The sequence below is a fragment of the Hyperolius riggenbachi genome, chromosome 1 (genome assembly GCF_040937935.1).
Source record: "Hyperolius riggenbachi isolate aHypRig1 chromosome 1, aHypRig1.pri, whole genome shotgun sequence".
Taxonomy (NCBI): domain Eukaryota; kingdom Metazoa; phylum Chordata; class Amphibia; order Anura; family Hyperoliidae; genus Hyperolius; species Hyperolius riggenbachi.
Window position 1 is genome coordinate 13,668,064 of NC_090646.1, and position 20,067 is coordinate 13,688,130.

The following is a 20,067-nucleotide window of genomic DNA, read 5'->3' on the forward strand; positions in this document are numbered from 1 at the left end:
ATTGGTACCACAGATTTGCTCAAAAGAGAAAGGCCCATTTTCAATCACATATTCATAGCCACAAGACTATTAATTATAGATAACTGGAAATCTCCAATAATACCCAAAATTGACAATGTTCTCAAAAACGTTGACTTGAATCTGACAGCTTAGAAGTCTTTTGCTATTAAGTGTGTCTGTCAACTTACAGGCTTTCTTGACAGGGCAAGTCTTTGGACAATGGCATATCCTGAATCCAAATTATTTCAATTCTAAACCTCTCACTTATATACTTGGCTCTGCAGTGTACATACACAGATTTTACACGGATCCCATTCGGAATTCATGCGCGGATTCTACTCGGAGTTTGTGCATGAATTCTATTCGAAACTATACATATACCCATTTTTCTTGTTGCTTTTGTCCCGTTGGACTTCCCTTGTTTTTGTTAATTCTCTGAACATATTATTATCATCAGAAGTTCAGGAAGAAAATAGAACTATATGATAAGCTATTTTTTTTGTTTTGTTTATGAACAAACATATCTATAAACAATTCAGTTAATGTTGCTCACACAGACCCAATTGCATTGCATATACTTTAAGTAATGGATGTGACACCTGGAACTTATGTTAGGGTGGATTTGGGTCCCCCAGTTCCAGGAGGATCTGCTCCATCTCGGATAACAACTGCACAGAAAATGTGGTGTCATTGGTACCTCATCGCAGATTAAGAATTTGTTAAGATTATTATAACTTCAACTATGTTATTGACCACTGTATAGTTATCTCACATCATTGACCTTGGTCTGTACCAAACCTTTTCTTTTTAATGTTAAAAATTTTACTTTATCATGTAAGGTGTGTCATATACATGACTTTTTGTTCTATTGTGAAAATTCTTTCAATAAAAAAAACTATTGAAACCAAAAAGCAATAGGTGAATTTTAATTGGCTGTTTGTGGCTCCACGCTAGTGTTGGGCGAACATCTAGATGTTCGGGTTCGGGCCGAACAGGCCGAACATGGCCGCGATGTTCGGGTGTTCGACCCGAACTCCGAACATAATGGAAGTCAATGGGGACCCGAACTTTTGTGCTTTGTAAAGCCTCCTTACACGCTACATACCCCAAATTTACAGGGTATGTGCACCTTGGGAGTGGGTACAAGAGGAAAAAAATTTAGCAAAAAGAGCTTATAGTTTTTGAGAAAATCGATTTTAAAGTTTCAAAGGGAAAACTGTCTTTTAAATGCGGGAAATGTCTGTTTTCTTTGCACAGGTAACATGCTTTTTGTCGGCATGCAGTCATAAATGTAATACATATAAGAGGTTCCAGGAAAAGGGACCGGTAACGCTAACCCAGCAGCAGCACACGTGATGGAACAAGAGGAGGGTGGCGCAGGAGGAGAAGGCCACGCTTTGAGACACAACAACCCAGGCCTTGCATGAGGACAAGAAGCGTGCGGATATCAATTTGCATTTTGTCGCCATGCAGTCATAAATGTAATACAGATGAGAGGTTCAATAAACAGGGACCGGAAACGCTAACCCATCACAGATGTTCATTGTTCATGTTACTTGGTTGGGGTCCGGGAGTGTTGCGTAGTCGTTTCCAATCCAGGATTGATTCATTTTAATTTGAGTCAGACGGTCTGCATTTTCTGTGGAGAGGCGGATACGCCGCCGATCTGTGACGATGCCTCCGGCAGCACTGAAACAGCGTTCCGACATAACGCTGGCTGCCGGGCAAGCCAGCACCTCTATTGCGTACATTGCCAGTTTGTGCCAGGTGTCTAGCTTCGATACCCAATAGTTGAAGGGTGCAGATGGATTGTTCAACACAGCTACGCCATCTGACATGTAGTCCTTGACCATCTTCTCCAGGCGATCGGTGTTGGAGGTGGATCTGCACGCTTGCTGTTCTGTGTGCTGCTGCATGGGTGTCAGAAAATTTTCCCACTCCAAGGACACTGCCGATACCATTCCCTTTTGGGCACTAGCTGCGGCTTGTGTTGTTTGCTGCCCTCCTGGTCGTCCTGGGTTTGCGGAAGTCAGTCTGTCGGCGTACAACTGGCTAGAGGAGGGGGAGGATGTCAATCTCCTCTCTAAAGTCTCCACAAGGGCCTGCTGGTATTCTTCCATTTTGACCTGTCTGGCTCTTTCTTCAAGCAGTTTTGGAACATTGTGTTTGTACCGTGGATCCAGAAGGGTATAAACCCAGTAATTGGTGTTGTCCAGAATGCGCACAATGCGTGGGTCGGGTTCAATGCAGTCCTAGGCCGAAGAGGTCATAGCCTAGGGTCACAAAACCTGTTTATTGGGCAATTTCAATGGTGGCGAGTCTGACGTACATAAATCGCAGCAATGGCCGTTAGCAACGTCTGAATCTCACGAAATGTCTCATGCAGGTAGAAGACATATTGTTAGACTTGGGCTCCAAAGATGGGTTCCCTACATCTCTGCAAACCAGAGTTACAGGGCTCCAAATTTGGTAAAATCCCCCATAGGCTTTCATTGGGCCTCCTATTTACAGTTCCAAAATCTCACATCTTTTCAAAGGGCAATTACTCAGCAGTGGCAAATTTTCTAGCATTGTAGGGACCCTTAGGGGGGACATGACTGGTGAGTTTCGGGCCCCTAGGCCAAAGAGGTCATAGCCTAGGGTCACAAAAACCTGTTTATTTGGGCTATTTCAATGGTAGTGATGGTGACGTACATAAATCGCAGCAATGGCCGTTAGCAAAGTCTGAATCTCACGAAATGTCTCATGCAGGTAGAAGACATATTGTTAGACTTGGATTCCAAAGATGGGGTCCCTACATCTCTGCAAACCAGAGTTACAGGGGTCCAAAATTGGTAAAATCCCCCATAGGATTTCATTGGCTCCCTATTTCACTTTCCAAAATCTCACATCTTTTCAAAGGGCAATGGCTCAGCAGTACCAAATTTTCTAGCATTGTAGGGACCCTTAGGGGGAACATGACTGGTGAGTTTCGGGCCCCTAGGCCGAAGAGGTCATAGCCTAGGGTCACAAAAACCTGTTTATTGGGGCTATTTCAATGGTAGTGATGGTGACGTACATAAATCGCAGCAATGGCCGTTAGCAAAGTCTGAATCTCACGAAATGTCTCATGCAGGTAGAAGACATATTGTTAGACTTGGATTCCAAAGATGGGGTCCCTACATCTCTGCAAACCAGAGTTACAGGGGTCCAAAATTGGTAAAATCCCCCATAGGATTTCATTGGCTCCCTATTTCACTTTCCAAAATCTCACATCTTTTCAAAGGGCAATGGCTCAGCAGTACCAAATTTTCTAGCATTGTAGGGACCCTTAGGGGGAACATGACTGGTGAGTTTTGCCACTGCTGAGCCATTGCCCTTTGAAATGGTGTGAGATTTTGGAACGGTAAATAGGAGGCCCAATGAAAGCCTATGGGGGATTTTACCAATTTTGGACCCCTGTAACTCTGGTTTGCAGAGATGTAGGGACCCCATCTTTGGAATCCAAGTCTAACAATATGTCTTCTACCTGCATGAGACATTTCGTGAGATTCAGACTTTGCTAACGGCCATTGCTGCGATTTATGTACGTCACCATCACTACCATTGAAATAGCCCCAATAAACAGGTTTTTGTGACCCTAGGCTATGACCTCTTCGGCCTAGGGGCCCGAAACTCACCAGTCATGTTCCCCCTAAGGGTCCCTACAATGCTAGAAAATTTGGTACTGCTGAGCCATTGCCCTTTGAAAAGATGTGAGATTTTGGAAAGTGAAATAGGGAGCCAATGAAATCCTATGGGGGATTTTACCAATTTTGGACCCCTGTAACTCTGGTTTGCAGAGATGTAGGGACCCCATCTTTGGAATCCAAGTCTAACAATATGTCTTCTACCTGCATGAGACATTTCGTGAGATTCAGACTTTGCTAACGGCCATTGCTGCGATTTATGTACGTCACCATCACTACCATTGAAATAGCCCCAATAAACAGGTTTTTGTGACCCTAGGCTATGACCTCTTCGGCCTAGGGGCCCGAAACTCACCAGTCATGTTCCCCCTAAGGGTCCCTACAATGCTAGAAAATTTGGTACTGCTGAGCCATTGCCCTTTGAAAAGATGTGAGATTTTGGAAAGTGAAATAGGGAGCCAATGAAATCCTATGGGGGATTTTACCAATTTTGGACCCCTGTAACTCTGGTTTGCAGAGATGTAGGGACCCCATCTTTGGAATCCAAGTCTAACAATATGTCTTCTACCTGCATGAGACATTTCGTGAGATTCAGACTTTGCTAACGGCCATTGCTGCGATTTATGTACGTCACCATCACTACCATTGAAATAGCCCAAATAAACAGGTTTTTGTGACCCTAGGCTATGACCTCTTTGGCCTAGGGGCCCGAAACTCACCAGTCATGTCCCCCCTAAGGGTCCCTACAATGCTAGAAAATTTGCCACTGCTGAGTAATTGCCCTTTGAAAAGATGTGAGATTTTGGAACTGTAAATAGGAGGCCCAATGAAAGCCTATGGGGGATTTTACCAAATTTGGAGCCCTGTAACTCTGGTTTGCAGAGATGTAGGGAACCCATCTTTGGAGCCCAAGTCTAACAATATGTCTTCTACCTGCATGAGACATTTCGTGAGATTCAGACGTTGCTAACGGCCATTGCTGCGATTTATGTACGTCAGACTCGCCACCATTGAAATTGCCCAATAAACAGGTTTTGTGACCCTAGGCTATGACCTCTTCGGCCTAGGACTGCATTGAACCCGACCCACGCATTGTGCGCATTCTGGACAACACCAATTACTGGGTTTATACCCTTCTGGATCCACGGTACAAACACAATGTTCCAAAACTGCTTGAAGAAAGAGCCAGACAGGTCAAAATGGAAGAATACCAGCAGGCCCTTGTGGAGACTTTAGAGAGGAGATTGACATCCTCCCCCTCCTCTAGCCAGTTGTACGCCGACAGACTGACTTCCGCAAACCCAGGACGACCAGGAGGGCAGCAAACAACACAAGCCGCAGCTAGTGCCCAAAAGGGAATGGTATCGGCAGTGTCCTTGGAGTGGGAAAATTTTCTGACACCCATGCAGCAGCACACAGAACAGCAAGCGTGCAGATCCACCTCCAACACCGATCGCCTGGAGAAGATGGTCAAGGACTACATGTCAGATGGCGTAGCTGTGTTGAACAATCCATCTGCACCCTTCAACTATTGGGTATCGAAGCTAGACACCTGGCACAAACTGGCAATGTACGCAATAGAGGTGCTGGCTTGCCCGGCAGCCAGCGTTATGTCGGAACGCTGTTTCAGTGCTGCCGGAGGCATCGTCACAGATCGGCGGCGTATCCGCCTCTCCACAGAAAATGCAGACCGTCTGACTCAAATTAAAATGAATCAATCCTGGATTGGAAACGACTACGCAACACTCCCGGACCCCAACCAAGTAACATGAACAATGAACATCTGTGATGGGTTAGCGTTTCCGGTCCCTGTTTATTGAACCTCTCATCTGTATTACATTTATGACTGCATGGCGACAAAATGCAAATTGATATCCGCACGCTTCTTGTCCTCATGCAAGGCCTGGGTTGTTGTGTCTCAAAGCGTGGCCTTCTCCTCCTGCGCCACCCTCCTCTTGTTCCATCACGTGTGCTGCTGCTGGGTTAGCGTTACCGGTCCCTTTTCCTGGAACCTCTTATATGTATTACATTTATGACTGCATGCCGACAAAAAGCATGTTACCTGTGCAAAGAAAACAGACATTTCCCGCATTTAAAAGACAGTTTTCCCTTTGAAACTTTAAAATCGATTTTCTCAAAAACTATAAGCTCTTTTTGCTAAATTTTTTTTTCCTCTTGTACCCACTCCCAAGGTGCACATACCCTGTAAATTTGGGGTATGTAGCATGTAAGGAGGCTTTACAAAGCACAAAAGTTCGGGTCCCCATTGACTTCCATTATGTTCGGAGTTCGGCCATGTTCGGCCCGAACCCGAACATCTAGATGTTCGCCCAACACTACACGTGACCCGTTCGGCCAATCACAGCGCTACGTTCGGCCATGCGCTCTTAGTTCGGCCATATGGCCGAACAGTTTGGCCGAACACCATTAGGTGTTCGGCCGAACCCGAACATCACCCGAACAGGGTGATGTTCTGCAGAACCCGAACAGCCAACACTACTCCACGCCCTTTTTCTGAATTTGAACCCTAGTCACTCAATGACCAACTGTACCAGGTTTAAGGCTTGTGCCATTAACAGTGCAAGAATGGCAGCACATTCTGATTTGCTTTATTTAAACGATCATAATTACGAAAAATGACCGTAATTACAGAATTCCCTATAAACGCCACATTTCGCATATTTTCATAAAATTCCCGAAATTTCGATGACTACCATGATCGTAATTTCGTGAATTACACAAAATTTTACGTAATCGTAAATAGGTCATTACGCTCATCACTACCTACATAGTTATGTCATGGACTGTCCTCAGAAGAGCTCACAATTTATTCCCCGCCATAGTTTATGTCCTACAAAACGATATATTTATATAGCAATGACATCAAAATTTACAAAGTACGTAGGTTTATGAGCTCCAAATTGGTGGGTGAGTGGACCCCAGGCTGAAACTTTCCTAGTGGGTAGGTCCTAAGTTTCACAGTCTGACCCTGGACATAAGAGAATTTTCTCTTCTTCTCTGAAAATTTGTTACAGGACCTTAAAGCACGAGGGCTGTCATCAGGGGGTTCGAGGACCCAAGGTGAGGTGGCTTTGAAACCTACCTTTCATAGTTTCCGTGGGTGCCCTGAAAAATGTATTACATGATTCATACATTACACTAAGGATTTGGATTATGGTCTCCTAATCAATGGTTAAAATATTAAAAAAGACATTTTCTAAAAGGTCTACCAGTGAAAACGATCTCGAAATAAGAAACAGCATTTTGTGTATGTGAAGGATTGGACTGGATGTTGCTCTCATTACCTCAATGCCTAAGCACTTATTAACTAGTATACCTGTGTCTCATTGGCCTCGGTGAAGCTCCATTTGTGGGTGGTGCTCAAGTTAATCTCAACAGTCGTTTCATTTTCAGCAATGAATGGAACTCCAGCCTTAAACATAGTTTCTGCACCAACTTCAAAGGTAAATCCGTGCTCATGGGTGAAGCTGCTAGAATCCTTAATGGTCTTCGTGAACCTGCCACAAACAAATCATAATACTGTTACGTATGGATTGCAAGAACAAAGGACTAAAGCTACACATACATGAAGCAAGGGGAGGAGGGGCAGTGAAAGTAATAACTGTCGGGAAAAGTCTTCTACATTGGGAGGGAGAGTCGGGTGTTTCACAAAAGAATTATGTTTGCTAGAAACACAATTTATGATGCAAAGTGCCCCCATACAAGAAATGGAACTTTGCAGGAAACTGAAAGAGCCCCACATAACAATTAAGCAGCATGTTACCCCAAAACACATAATTCAGCAGTGTGTACGCTAAATATTGCAATTGGAATTGTGTTCTACATAAAAAATGCATTAATGGAGAGAGAGGGTATTTATTTTATAGTAGGACCAGCTAATGACCCCGCGTTGCCCGGTTATGCGTTTGGCTGGTGTTGGCTGCGCCCACTTTTTCTATCCCTATCACACAATTACTCAATGACCAAGTTTGTGAGCTTTGTGGTCCTTGGCATCAATAATTTGTATTTTCCCACTGAAATGAAACAAATCTGATTGGCTCTTTGTGGCTCCATCCCTTTTCTGAATTTGAACCCCAGTCACCAATTAACAACTGTACCAGGTTTGTGGCCTTTGTCATTAACAGTGCAAGAATGGCAGCAATTTAAATATTCCCATTGAAAATCAACAGGCACATTTTAATTAGCTTTTTTAGGCTCCACTCACCCTCACTCAGTCCAACCACTTTTCTGAATATTAATTCCAGTCACCCAGTAACCAACAGTGCAAAGTTTGAGAAACCTGCCAGTGAAGAAGGGCTGCAGTTCACATTTTTCCATGGACATTTGTTTTTGACTCCACCCACTTTGTGTAACCTTGACACACAGTCACTCAATGACCAAGTTTGTGAGCTTTCTGGTTCCTCCTGGCATAAAAAATGTGTGAATGGAAGCAGTTTATCCAGGCAAAGAAATCTGATTAAACAAAATTACTGGAGTGCGCTCCCCCTCCCCAATGTCCAAGTGTCCTACTGTAAAAAGTCTCAGTTAACACGTCCTCCACTCAGAACGTCCAACTTCCAGATGCTCCAGAGTATTCACCCGTGGCGGGCAGATTCGCATAAACCCAAGAGAAGAAAACACATAGAAACAATCATAGTGCGATCCGTCTGATCAATATTCAACAGGGACCATCACCCTAAAGGGCCCTGATTGTGCAGCTTATATTATGGGGTCACCTTTGTGTCTGCAACTTATAGCTAACAAATGGCACGCTCACCTTGCTGCCAGGCTGCCCAGCCCTACAGACAGCAACTGCGCTTTGGAGGGTTACACCACTTCCTTCCAGTGGTACTGATACATCCAATCTCAAATAAAACAATAAGATGACATCATCGTGCAAGCATGCTTGTAACTCAACTGAATGATCATGAGAAATATACTCTATTGGTCTCCTGCTCACCCTTTCCTACTGCTGCCCACACTCACAGACAGCTGTCCACGCTTAATGGGTGTGCAGTCCTGGACACAGTCTTCCCAATATGATCCACCTTCACAATCTCATGTCAGAATCTCAGACATCATCTACAAACTAAAAGGCTTCCAATAGTGTAAGATCCACGATTTTATTTATCTTACACTATTGGAAGCCTTTTAGTTTGTAGATGATGTCTGAGATTCTGACATGAGATTGTGAAGGTGGATCATATTGGGAAGACTGTGTCCAGGACTGCACACCCATTAAAGGAATACTATCGAAGTATGCATTTATTTTGAAATGCTGTATGTTGTAGCACACATTAGTACAAGTACTAGGAGCAATTTGATTCCTCACACAGCTGTTCCTCTCAGCTGTAAAATCCTCCGTCAGTTTTGGCGTCAGTGTTGGATACAAAATGTATCTAATACTGACGGCTCCCAGAGGGCTAGACCATGTCTCTACACAGGGGAGTTGCTATCAACTCCTCAGTTTATAGTTTAATTATCACCTTGCTGAAAGAATCTTGTTGATATGGTGGTAAGGAGTTAAAGATTCTAGCAATGTGTGTTTATTATCTTTGCTTCTCTTGACTGATAAAGATACTAATAATGCTAATTGTAGACAGTGGTCTGCCCCTCTCAGCAGCTTGTAAAGTGGATGCAGCCTGGAGTGAATCGCCTCAAGCAGGCAGCCAGTCTGAGTGTAAACACAGACTAGTGTTATAGCTAGTTATATTCCAGCAATATTCCAGCTCATTTAGTTACCTGTTACCACCTCAGATCAGCCTGTTTCTCCTCATGTCTCCTGCATGCTGTGAGTGACACAGTGAAATATATTTGTGAGCTGTGTGACAGAGTAACCAAGCAGCTCAGGGTGACCCAAACTACTATGAGCTGTGTGAGAAATGAATTTTTAAGCAGGGATAGTGAGAGAGAGACCTGGGTGAATAAATAAAGTGCCCCTAGCACTAGTGGTAATGTGTACACTAATATAGAGTATTAAAAAAAAAGTCGTTTCAATCGATAGTATTCCATTAAGCGTGGACAGCTGTCTGTGAGTGTGGGCAGCAGTAGGAAAGGGTGAGCAGGAGACCAATAGAGTATATTTCTCATGATCATTCAGTTGAGTTACAAGCATGCTTGCATGATGATGTCATCTTATTGTTTTATTTGAGATTGGATGTATCAGTACCACTGGAAGGAAGTGGTGTAACCCTCCAAAGCGCAGTTGCTGTCTGTAGGGCTGGGCAGCCTGGCAGCAAGGTGAGCGTGCCATTTGTTAGCTATAAGTTGCAGACACAAAGGTGACCCCATAATATAAGCTGCACAATCAGGGCCCTTTAGGGTGATGGTCCCTGTTGAATATTGATCAGACGGATCGCACTATGATTGTTTTTCTGTGTTTTCTTCTCTTGGGTTTATGCGAATCTGCCCGCCACGGGTGAATACTCTGGAGCATCTGGAAGTTGGACGTTCTGAGTGGAGGACGTGTTAACTGAGACTTTTTACAGTAGGACACTTGGACATTGGGGAGGGGGAGCGCACTCCAGTAATTTTGTTTAATTTGTCTAGATGTACATGTAGCATCTGTGTTGAGTTGCAGCAGACCCTAACATATAGGGGGGAGAGGGCAATAGAGGGGAGCGCAATTGTAATATTAATATAAAGAAATCTGATTGGTTGTGTGTGGCTCCACCTCTTTCGTGAATTTGAACACCATCACTTAATGGCCGACTGTAGCAGGATTAATGCCCCTGGCATTAACAATGTAAGAAAAGCAGCAGTTTCTAAATTCCCCTTGAAAATCAATATGTGAATTTTGATTGGCTATTGTAGGCTCCACCCACTTTTCTGATTATTAATCTCAGTCACCTGGTGACCAACTGTGTCAAGTTTAAGAACCCTACCATTAACAGTGTAAGAATGACTGCAGGTTATATTTTCCCATGTAAAAAGTTACCGTAGTTGTTTTTGCCTCTGCCCACTGTTTCTAACCTTGACATACAGTCACTGAAGTTTATGAGCTTTGGGGTCCTTGGGATCAATAAATTGCATTTTCTCATTGAAATTAAACAAATCTGATTTGCTGTTTATGGCCCACCCCTTTTCAGAATTTAAACCCCCGTCTCCCAATGACTGACTGTATCAAGTTGAGGCCTTTGCTATTAAGAGTGTAAGAATGGCAGCAATGTAAATATTACCCTTGGAAATCAATAGGTGAATTTTGATTGGCTGTTGTAGGCTCCGCCCACTTTCCTGTATATTAGTCCAAGTTATCCAGTGACTAACTGTGTCAAGTTTTAGAACTATGCCATTAACAGTGTAAGAATGGCTGCAGTTTATATTTCCCCATGTAAAAAATGTAGTCGTTGGCACTGCCCACTTTTTGAATTTTAACCCCTGTCACCCAGTGACCAACTGTATCAGGTTTGAGACATCTGCTATTGACAGTGTAAGAATGGCAGCAGTTTAAATATTCCCCTTGAAAATCAACAGGTTGGCTGCTGGAGGCTCCACCAATTTTCCTGAATATTAATTTCAGTCACCCAGTGTGTAACTGGGCAAAGTTTGAGAACCCTGCCATTAACCATGTAAGAATGGCTGCAATTTATATTTTTCCAGAGAAATTTGTTTTTGGCTAGGCCAACTTTTTGTAACCGTGACACACAGTCACTCAATGACCAAGTTTGTGAACTTTTGGGTTCCTGGCATCAAAAATGTGTGAATGGAAGCAGTTTTTCCAGCAAGGAAATCTGATTGGCTGTTTGTGGCTCCGCCCTTTAGTAAATTTGAACCCCAGTCACCCAATGACTGACTGCAGCAAGTCTGAAGCCTCTGCCATAAACAGTGTAAGAATAGCAGCAGTTTAAATATTCCCCTTGAAAATCAATAGGTTAATTTTGATTGGCTGTTGTAGGCTCCACCCACATTTATGAATATTAATCCCAGTCACCCAGTGACCTACTGTGCAAAGTTTGAGAACCCTGCCATTAACAGTGTAAGAATGGCTGCAGTTTACATTTTCCCAATAAAATTTGTATTTTTCTTCGCCCCCTGATGTGGCAAGTGGGAACATACTGTGATTTCTGCCCTTTAGGGATTAAAGCATACAGGAACCCCAAGGCGTCTTCAAAAAACAGACTGACTTTCATTGAAAATTCAAACATGTACAACCATAGAAAATCCCTCTTATCCTCCTTAAAATAAGTGACAACACAGCCGTTAAAAATGAACATCAGCTGATGTACCACCCATTCTCACTAGTATGCAGTGGTGCTCATCTGAGCTAGGATATCCGAGTTACTCGGCTATCCTAGCTCTTTTTTCACTATTCGAGCTCGAATACCGAACTCGAATAGTATTAGCTATCCGGGCTGTGCTATCCAAGCGCACTCGCATAGCAATCAGCTAACCGGAGATATCCTAGCTATCCGAGCTCGGATAGCGTCACCAGCTCGGATAGCGTCACGTCAGACGTCACCTCGAGTCCTCACAAGCGAATCAGAGGGCTCCCAGCCCTCTGACTGCAGCCAATCACAGAGGGGGAGCCTGGCAAAGCCCCCCTCTATAAACAGCGGGCGCCATCTTGCCTCACTCGTCCTGCTTGCGACTTACTGACTGGTTGTACTGAGAGACTGCTCCAGTGCCTTTTGTCTGTGTGCAAGTGCATTTATATTGTTCTAAACCAAGCGTTTTTACACTCCAACACTTGATATTCAACTGTATTGCTTTGTATTGTAGATAGATGGGGCTTGATTCACAAAGCAGTGCTAACTGTTAGCACGCCTGTGAAAACCCCCTTAGCACGTCTAAACAAGCTTTTCGCGCATAAAACTTTATGCGCATAAAACTTTACGCGCGTAAAACTTTACGCGCGCACTGCACAGAGCACAGGGCGCTCCGCGCGAAGCGCCCATTAAAGCCTATGGGACTTAGCGCGCATAAAACTTTGCGCGCATAAAACTTTGCGCGCGCAAAGTTAGCGCGCGATCTGATTGAGAAATCCGGTGCTAACCTACTTAGCACCCTGGTTAGCACGTCTAAAGACTTTAGACGTGCTAAGTAGGTTAGCACCACTTTGTAAATCAAGCCCATTGTATTTTAGGCAGTTTAGTTTGTGTGATTAGGGACTAGGGAGGGAGACGCACTGGTGCTGCTGCTGCAGCTGCAGCCAGCAGCTACGCCCTGTGCCTAGGCAAGGCAGCCTGCCCTGCTCTGTGCTCTAGTCTCTAGTTACCTGTGCTCTCACCTGTCCTACTCTACTGTACTACTACTTCTGTGTTAGATAGATTTGTACTATTTTGTAGTTAGCAAGGCCCAGCTTTACTGCTATACCTGTCCTGTATCTGCTCTCTGTAATCTAGTCACACCTGTCCTATTATTTAGCTAGATTCTTCTATTGTTTAGTTAGTACTGTAGTGTACTCTAGTCTGTGTATAGGGACCGTCCGTCACCGCGTTACCTAGGGTCTTTGTGTGCGCAGTGCACGTCTGCGCTGTCCGCACCCTCTCATTAGTGCTAAACCCGTCCTATTGTTTATATTACTTGTATTGTGTATTCGCTGACTATACTGTACTGTAGTCTGTGTATAGGGACACCGTCAGTCAGCGTCAGCTAGGGTCTTTGTGTGCGCAGTGCACGTCTGCGCTGTCCGCACCCTCTCATTAGTGCTACACCCGTCCTATTTGTTTTAATTACTTCTATTGTGTATTCGCTGAATTTTGTACTATACTGTAGTCTGTGTATAGGGACACCGTCAGTCAGCGTCAGCTAGGGTCTTTGTGTGCGCAGTGCACGTCTGCGCTGTCCGCACCCTCTCGTTAGTGCTACACCCGTCCTATTTTTTATATTACTTCTATTCGCTGAATTTTGTACTGTACTGTAGTCTATGTATAGGGACACCGGCAGTCAGCGTCAGCTAGGGTCTTTGTGTGCGTAGTGCACGTCTGCGCTGTCCGCACCCTCTCGTTAGTGCTACACCCGTCCTATTTTTTTATATTACTTCTATTGTGTATTTGCTGACTTGTACTGTACTGTAGTCTGTGTATAGGGACACCATCAGTCAGCGTCAGCTAGGGTCTTTGTGTGCGCAGTGCACGTCTGCGCTGTCCGCACCCTCTCATTAGTGCTACACCCGTCCTATTTTTTATATTACTTCTATTGTGTATTCGCTGAATTTTGTACTGTACTGTAGTCTGTGTATAGGGACACCGTCAGTCAGCGTCAGCTTGGGTCTTTGTGTGCGCAGTGCACGTCTGCACTGTCCGGACCCTCTCGTTAGTGCTACACCCATCCTATTTTTTATATTACTTCTATTGTGTATTTGCTGACTTGTACTGTACTGTGGTCTGTGTATAGGGACACCATCAGTCAGCGTCAGCTAGGGTCTTTGTGTGCGCAGTGCACGTCTGTGCTGTCCGCACCCTCTCATCAGTGCTAGACCCGTCCTATTTTTTTATATTACTTCTATTGTGTATTTGCTGACTTGTACTGTACTGTAGTCTGTGTATAAGGACACCGTCAGTCAGCGTCAGCTAGGGTCTTTGTGTGCGCAGTGCACGTCTGCGCTGTCCGCACCCACTCGTTAGTGCTACACCTGTCCTATTGTTTATATTACTTGTATTGTGTATTTGCTGACTTGTACTGTACTGTAGTCTGTGTATAGGGACACCATCAGTCAGCGTCAGCTAGGGTCTTTGTGTGCGCACTGCGCACTCTCTCGTTAGCGCTACACCGATCTCTGCTGTAGAGTACACCTGTCCGTCACCTCACACACCCACCACCAGTCCCACCCCATTAAAGTACCCCACTTGTCCCTCCCGCCTTTACATACATAAGTTTTTTTTTCATTTGTATGATATTAAAAATATACGATGTCTGGCACTGGCAGCCGCGGTTTGGACAGGGGCAGCAAGGGCATCGCCAAGAGAGGAGGTCGTGGGCGTGGCAGCCGCGCAACCACCACCATGCGCAGTTCTGCGTCTGCACCAGTGGCTATTCCGCCATTAGCCACTGGCCATGGACGCCTTGGCCGCCCAACAGCTGGGAGTCACGCTGCAGAGACACAGCAGCAGCAGCAGCGTGTGGCCCAGATGTTCCTCCCACCGCCAGGTCGTAGCCGTCCTATTGAGGAGAAGGACGCAGACTCTGTGGTGGAACTGATGGTGGATGAGCAGGCCACCATTAGCTCTGAACCGAGTCCTCCACCCCCGCCACCACTCCTGTTCGCAAGAGCAGCAGCAGCCGACCAGCACTGCCTAGGGAGGAGGAGGAGGAGTGCAGTTCTCCAGCCTTAGCGGGCGACACCAGCACCCTGTCACTCAGCACCTTCTTATCCCCAACCACAGCGGGGTTATGGAGTGCTGTTGCGGCAGAATTGGAGGAGGAAGGAATGCTTATGGGCACTTTGGGGGATGATGCTTTGGACAGTCAGACAGTGGTGACTGTCCATCCGCCCATGCATGCAGAAGGGGAGTTTGTGGGATCCCAGCAGGACATGTTTGCGGAGGGGGAGGATGATGATGACAGGGTGAAGGACAGAGACTGGGTGCCAGATCCTGGGAGTGGGGATGTCATAAGCTCTGAGGAGGAGGATGTCTGTGGGCCTTGCTAGAGGGATCAGCATCGCAGGCATGGGCAGGATCACAAGTGTGCATGGTATGCAGGCCACACAGTGTGCTGATCCGGAGACGAGTTCTGCCAGTGCCACCACCAGCCGCACCAAGAACCCCCCCCCCCCCCCCCCCAACCACCACAGGGAGACCAGCGGCAGCAGCACCTTCCAGCCGAAGGGGCAACTTCATCTCCCCAATTTGGAATTTTTTCACCCTGCCATATGTGGAGTGCAAGTATGCCACCTGCAACCAGTGCCGACAGCAGCTCAGCAGAGGGAAGGAGCCCTCTGCGTACGGCACCACCTCTCTGGTGACCCATCTGGCAGGGAAACACTTTCATGAGCAGTTCATGAAGTTGAAAGCAGCTGGCAGTGGCAGACCCGCCCCCCTCCACCTCCTCCAGCAGCACCAGCAGGAGTGCGTCAGAAACGCACTGCTCCTCCTCCCTCTGCAACTCCTGCCGCCGACACTGAGGCCTGTTCTGGCAGCCAGTCCTCAGTGGCCTCCTCTGCTCCCTCCACTGATTCCCGTGCCAGCAAAAGGCGTCGCCAGACCCTGCTCAGCAACACCTTCCCGGGGGTAGTCAGGGTTCTGCCTCCCAGCAGCCGTCGTGTGCGTCAGCTGAACGGCTTGCTGGCACGGACCATGTGCTCCCAACTCCTGCCTTATTCCCTTGTGCAGGAGGGGAGCGACATGCGTGCGCTCCTGATGTGTGCAGCCCCCGATTGACCAATCCCCAGCTGACATTATTTTGCACGCATGGCCATCCCTGCACTTCACCGCTCTGTGATGGCCAATGTCGGGAGAGGGCTGGATCACGCGGTGGGTCAACGGGTCCACGTCACCATGCACTCGTGGAGCAGCCGGTTTGGGACAGGCCGCTATCTGTCCTTCACCGCGCATTTGGTCAGCTTGGTGGAAGAGGGTGAGGAGGGGGGAGCAGCATCGGGCACTGTTAGAGCAGCAGCAGCAGCAACAATGCAGTGGGTGGTGCCACCATGCAGGGTCAGCGGAATTACAACAGGTTCCTCTGATTCGCTTCCATCCTCTGGCACACCAGCCCAAACCCCCCGCCTCAGCAGCAGCGTGAAGCCCCGCCACTGCCAAGCGCTGCTGGAATTGGTCAGCCTGGGGAAGACCAAACTGATGGCGAACCATGTCCTGGCCAAACTCCGAGAGCAGGAGAGGAATTGGCTGACCCCCAGAGGCCTCAGAGTCGGAGAGGTGGTGTCCGACAATGGGGCAAACCTTGTTGCTGCCATCAACAAGGGAGACCTGACCCACATCCCCTGCCTGGCGCACGTCCTAAACCTGGTAGTCCAAAAGTTCCTGGGGACCTACCAGGGGATGGACCGACTCCTTGAGGCGGCAAGGAAGGTTGTGCGTCATTTCCGGCACTCGCCTGCAGCCGTAGCGAGCCTGGAAGAGGTGCAGAAGGAGCTGCACCTGCCACAGCACTGGCTCATGCTCGATGTTCCAACTCACTGGAACTCTACCCTGGCGATGTTGGAGCGTCTGGTTGAACAGAGGCAGGCTGTCAGCCAGTACCTTGCACAAGCAACAGTTGCCGCCATCACTGCAACTGTGCGTGCTGCCACCAACCTCCCGTCCATCATCTTCACGGAGGACTGGGGGCACATGAAGCAGGTGTGCTCAGCCCTGGCACCCTTCCTGCAGGCCACCGACATGGTAAGCAGGGACCATGCAATGGTGTGCGAGTGGGTCCCCTTGGTGTGTGTGCTGGACAGGGCCCTGTATGCACTGCTGGAAGAGGGAGCGGCAGCCTTGGACCAGCAGGAGCTGCAGGCAGCTTCACAGGCCACCTCTGAGGAGGAGGGCTTGGAGTTGGTGGAGGTCCCTGACATTGCTACTGATGAGGGGGTGCATCAGAGCGCAGCTGGACTGGGGCGGGGGTGGAGAGAGGATGAGGTGGAGGAGGCAGAGGATGAGGAGGACAGTAGGGATGCTCGGATGTGCCTCATCCACGAATTCGGCAATCCGCGTGGTTGCAAAAAAAAATCCGCATTCAGCCCGCCGCATGCGGATTTTCGTCCGCGTCCACGCAACCACTCGGATTTTCTGCCATGAATGGCATAATCACGCGTGGATTCCCGCCCGGAGGCGGATTTTCTTTTAACGTTAATAACAAAGCCCCCATACATGCTACAATCCCCCAAATTGCATGGATTATAGAGGTGATAAGGGGCAACATAACTTCAACATAAAAAAAATCCCAAAAATGTTTTTATTTTTTTTAATGGCTTTTAAAGACAAATCACCACTGTAAATGGGGCTATTAATTGGTAATACATGGTTTTAAAAAGGGATATATATGCGTTAAGCAATCAAAGAGGTGAAGGTGAGTTCCAATGGCACTTGGCGGCGAAGGTACCGCTGGAGGAGGATGAGTGGCTGACGCCAAAAAGGCCCCAGAGAGGTTTTTGTAATTTTTTTTTTTTTTTGCAGCAATTAGCAATGACATCGCAGCAGAGTTGTCAGTGGACACGGGCAGTGTGAACGCAGAGTGCAGTGGTGGTAGCGACTGAGTCAGGAGAAGGACTATGCGGGCGGTCAGTTCAGCAGCACAGAAGGACCACGACAACATACTGGTAGTAGTAGTAGCAGCACAGCGTCATAGTGCTGGCCAAAAAATTAAATGCACCCGGTGACCCGGGCAGTGTGAACGCAGACAGAGTACATTGGTGGAAGCGAGTGAGTCAGGAGGAGGAGGACAATGCGGGCGGTCAATTCAGCAGCACAGAAGGACCATGGCAACATACTGGTGGTAGTAGTAGCAGCACAGCGTCATAGTGCTGGCCAAAAAATTAAATGCACCCGGTGACCCGGGCAGTGTGAACCCAGACAGAGTACATTGGTGGAAGCGACTGAGTCAGGAGGAGGAGGACAATGCGGGCGGTCAGTTCAGCAGCACAGAAGGACCATGGCAACATACTGGTGGTAATAGTTGTAGCACAGCGTCATAGGATGCAGTGGGCACAGTACAAGGTCACTGAAGGATGCAGTGGGCACAGCAGTGGGCACTGGATATACAACTAGGTCACTGAAGGATGCAGTGGGCACAGTACAAGGTCACTGAAGGATGCAGTGGGCACAGCAGTGGGCACTGGATATACAACTAGGTCACTGAAGGATGCAGTGGGCACAGTACAAGGTCACTGAAGGATGCAGTGGGCACAGCAGTGGGCACTGGATATACAACTAGGTCACTGAAGGATGCAGTGGGCACAGTATAAGGTCACTGAAGGATGCAGTGGGCACAGCAGTGGGCACTGGATATACAACTAGGTCACTGAAGGATGCAGTGGGCACAGTACAAGGTCACTGAAGGATGCAGTGGGCACAGCAGTGGGCACTGGATATACAACTAGGTCACTGAAGGATGCAGTGGGCACACAAGGATGTCACACTGTGTAATGAGATGCTTATATTCCAGCGAGCGAGCAGTGGGCACTGGGCACGGCACAAGGTCACTGACAGAATGAATGAACAGCGCTGGCAGAGAGTGGCGGTGCCGGCGGTGTGACTGGCTGCCTGCAAATAGTACAAGTGAAGTGTATAACTGTCACTGAAATAATATACAAGTGTGTAATGAGATGCTTATATGCCAGCGAGTGAGCAGTGGGCACTGGGCACGGCACAAGGTCACTGACAGAATGAATGAACAGCGCTGGCAGAGAGTGGCGGCGCCGGCGGTGTGACTGGCTGTCTGCAAATAGTACAAGTGTATAACTGTCACTGGAATATACAAGTGAACACTGCAGCTGCACTAACCTGCCTGCCTGCACTACACACAGATAATCCCCACTCCCACTACACTGACTACACTGCAGCACTGAACCTGCCTGCACTACACACAGTTAAATAATCACTAGACTCCCACACTCCCACTACACTACACTGACTACAACTAACTACAGCAATCACTCACTGACTAGCTAACTGTGTACAGTATAAGAGCAGTGTTAGCAAAAAAACGCTTTGTTTTTAACACAATAAATGCACTTGCTCAAACAACAATGGCCTGGAGATAATCCTCTCAGCACCACAGTCTAGCAAGGACAGAGCTTTTCCATCATGGCCGCCGCTTTATATTCAGGAGGGGAGGGCATAGCTCCCCTCTGTGATTGGTTGCTAGGGCCTGGCTGGGGCCCTCTGATTGGCCTTCAATGTGTCACTTCCGCATAGTTTGATGCATTTCCGCTAACCACGACTTCAGCGCTGGGTTTCACGAGCGTGAATGCGGATTTCTGTCCGCATTCACGCGAAGCCGAAGCAGATTTTCGTGGTTGAAAATCTATTCACGGCTTAGTGTGTCCGAGTCGGAATGCGTCAAAATGGTCGTGAATCCACGCGTAAGCGTTATCACGACCTGGCGGTGAGCACCACTGGAGGACAGCACTGTCGGCTCTGGGGATGCCGATGATGTACCAGCAGACGTGGCCAGACTCTTCCCAATGGCAGCGCACATGCTGAGGTGCCTGCGCACGGACCCAAGGGTCATCTAGATGAAGAAGAGGGAGGACATCTGGATCTGCATGATGCTGGACCCACGTCTGAAGGGGAAGCTCAGCCAGTTCCTGCCTGCAGGAGGAGACCGTGTGCAACAAATTAGAGATTTGCAGCTGTCCCTTGTTGAGCGCTTGGAGGAAGCCTTCCCTCAGCCATCCACCCCCACTGTCCAGCCAGCACAGAGGCAGCAGCAGGTGTCTGCATCCACCAGCAGCAAGCGCACCACAGACCTGCTGTCTCTGACCAACGAGCTCTACATGAGTGTAGAGCTGCCAAGG

At 47.5% G+C, this 20,067-nt stretch overlaps 2 protein-coding genes across 6 annotated transcripts in view; one reads left to right on the forward strand and one right to left on the reverse strand.

Moving 5' to 3' along the window:
* The window catches only part of LOC137562405 (uncharacterized), a 428,020-nt gene that overhangs the window by 56,624 nt on the left and 351,329 nt on the right, over positions 1 to 20,067 (forward strand). The gene's annotated exons all lie outside the window — the stretch shown is intronic.
* Positions 1 to 20,067, reverse strand: part of LOC137562383 (uncharacterized) — a 146,867-nt gene that overhangs the window by 13,723 nt on the left and 113,077 nt on the right. For all 5 annotated transcript variants that reach the window (XM_068273739.1, XM_068273731.1, XM_068273722.1 and 2 more), the window contains exon 5: positions 7,006 to 7,186. In XM_068273739.1, the coding sequence (XP_068129840.1) occupies positions 7,006 to 7,186 (181 nt within the window). The remainder of the gene's footprint in view (positions 1 to 7,005; positions 7,187 to 20,067) is intronic.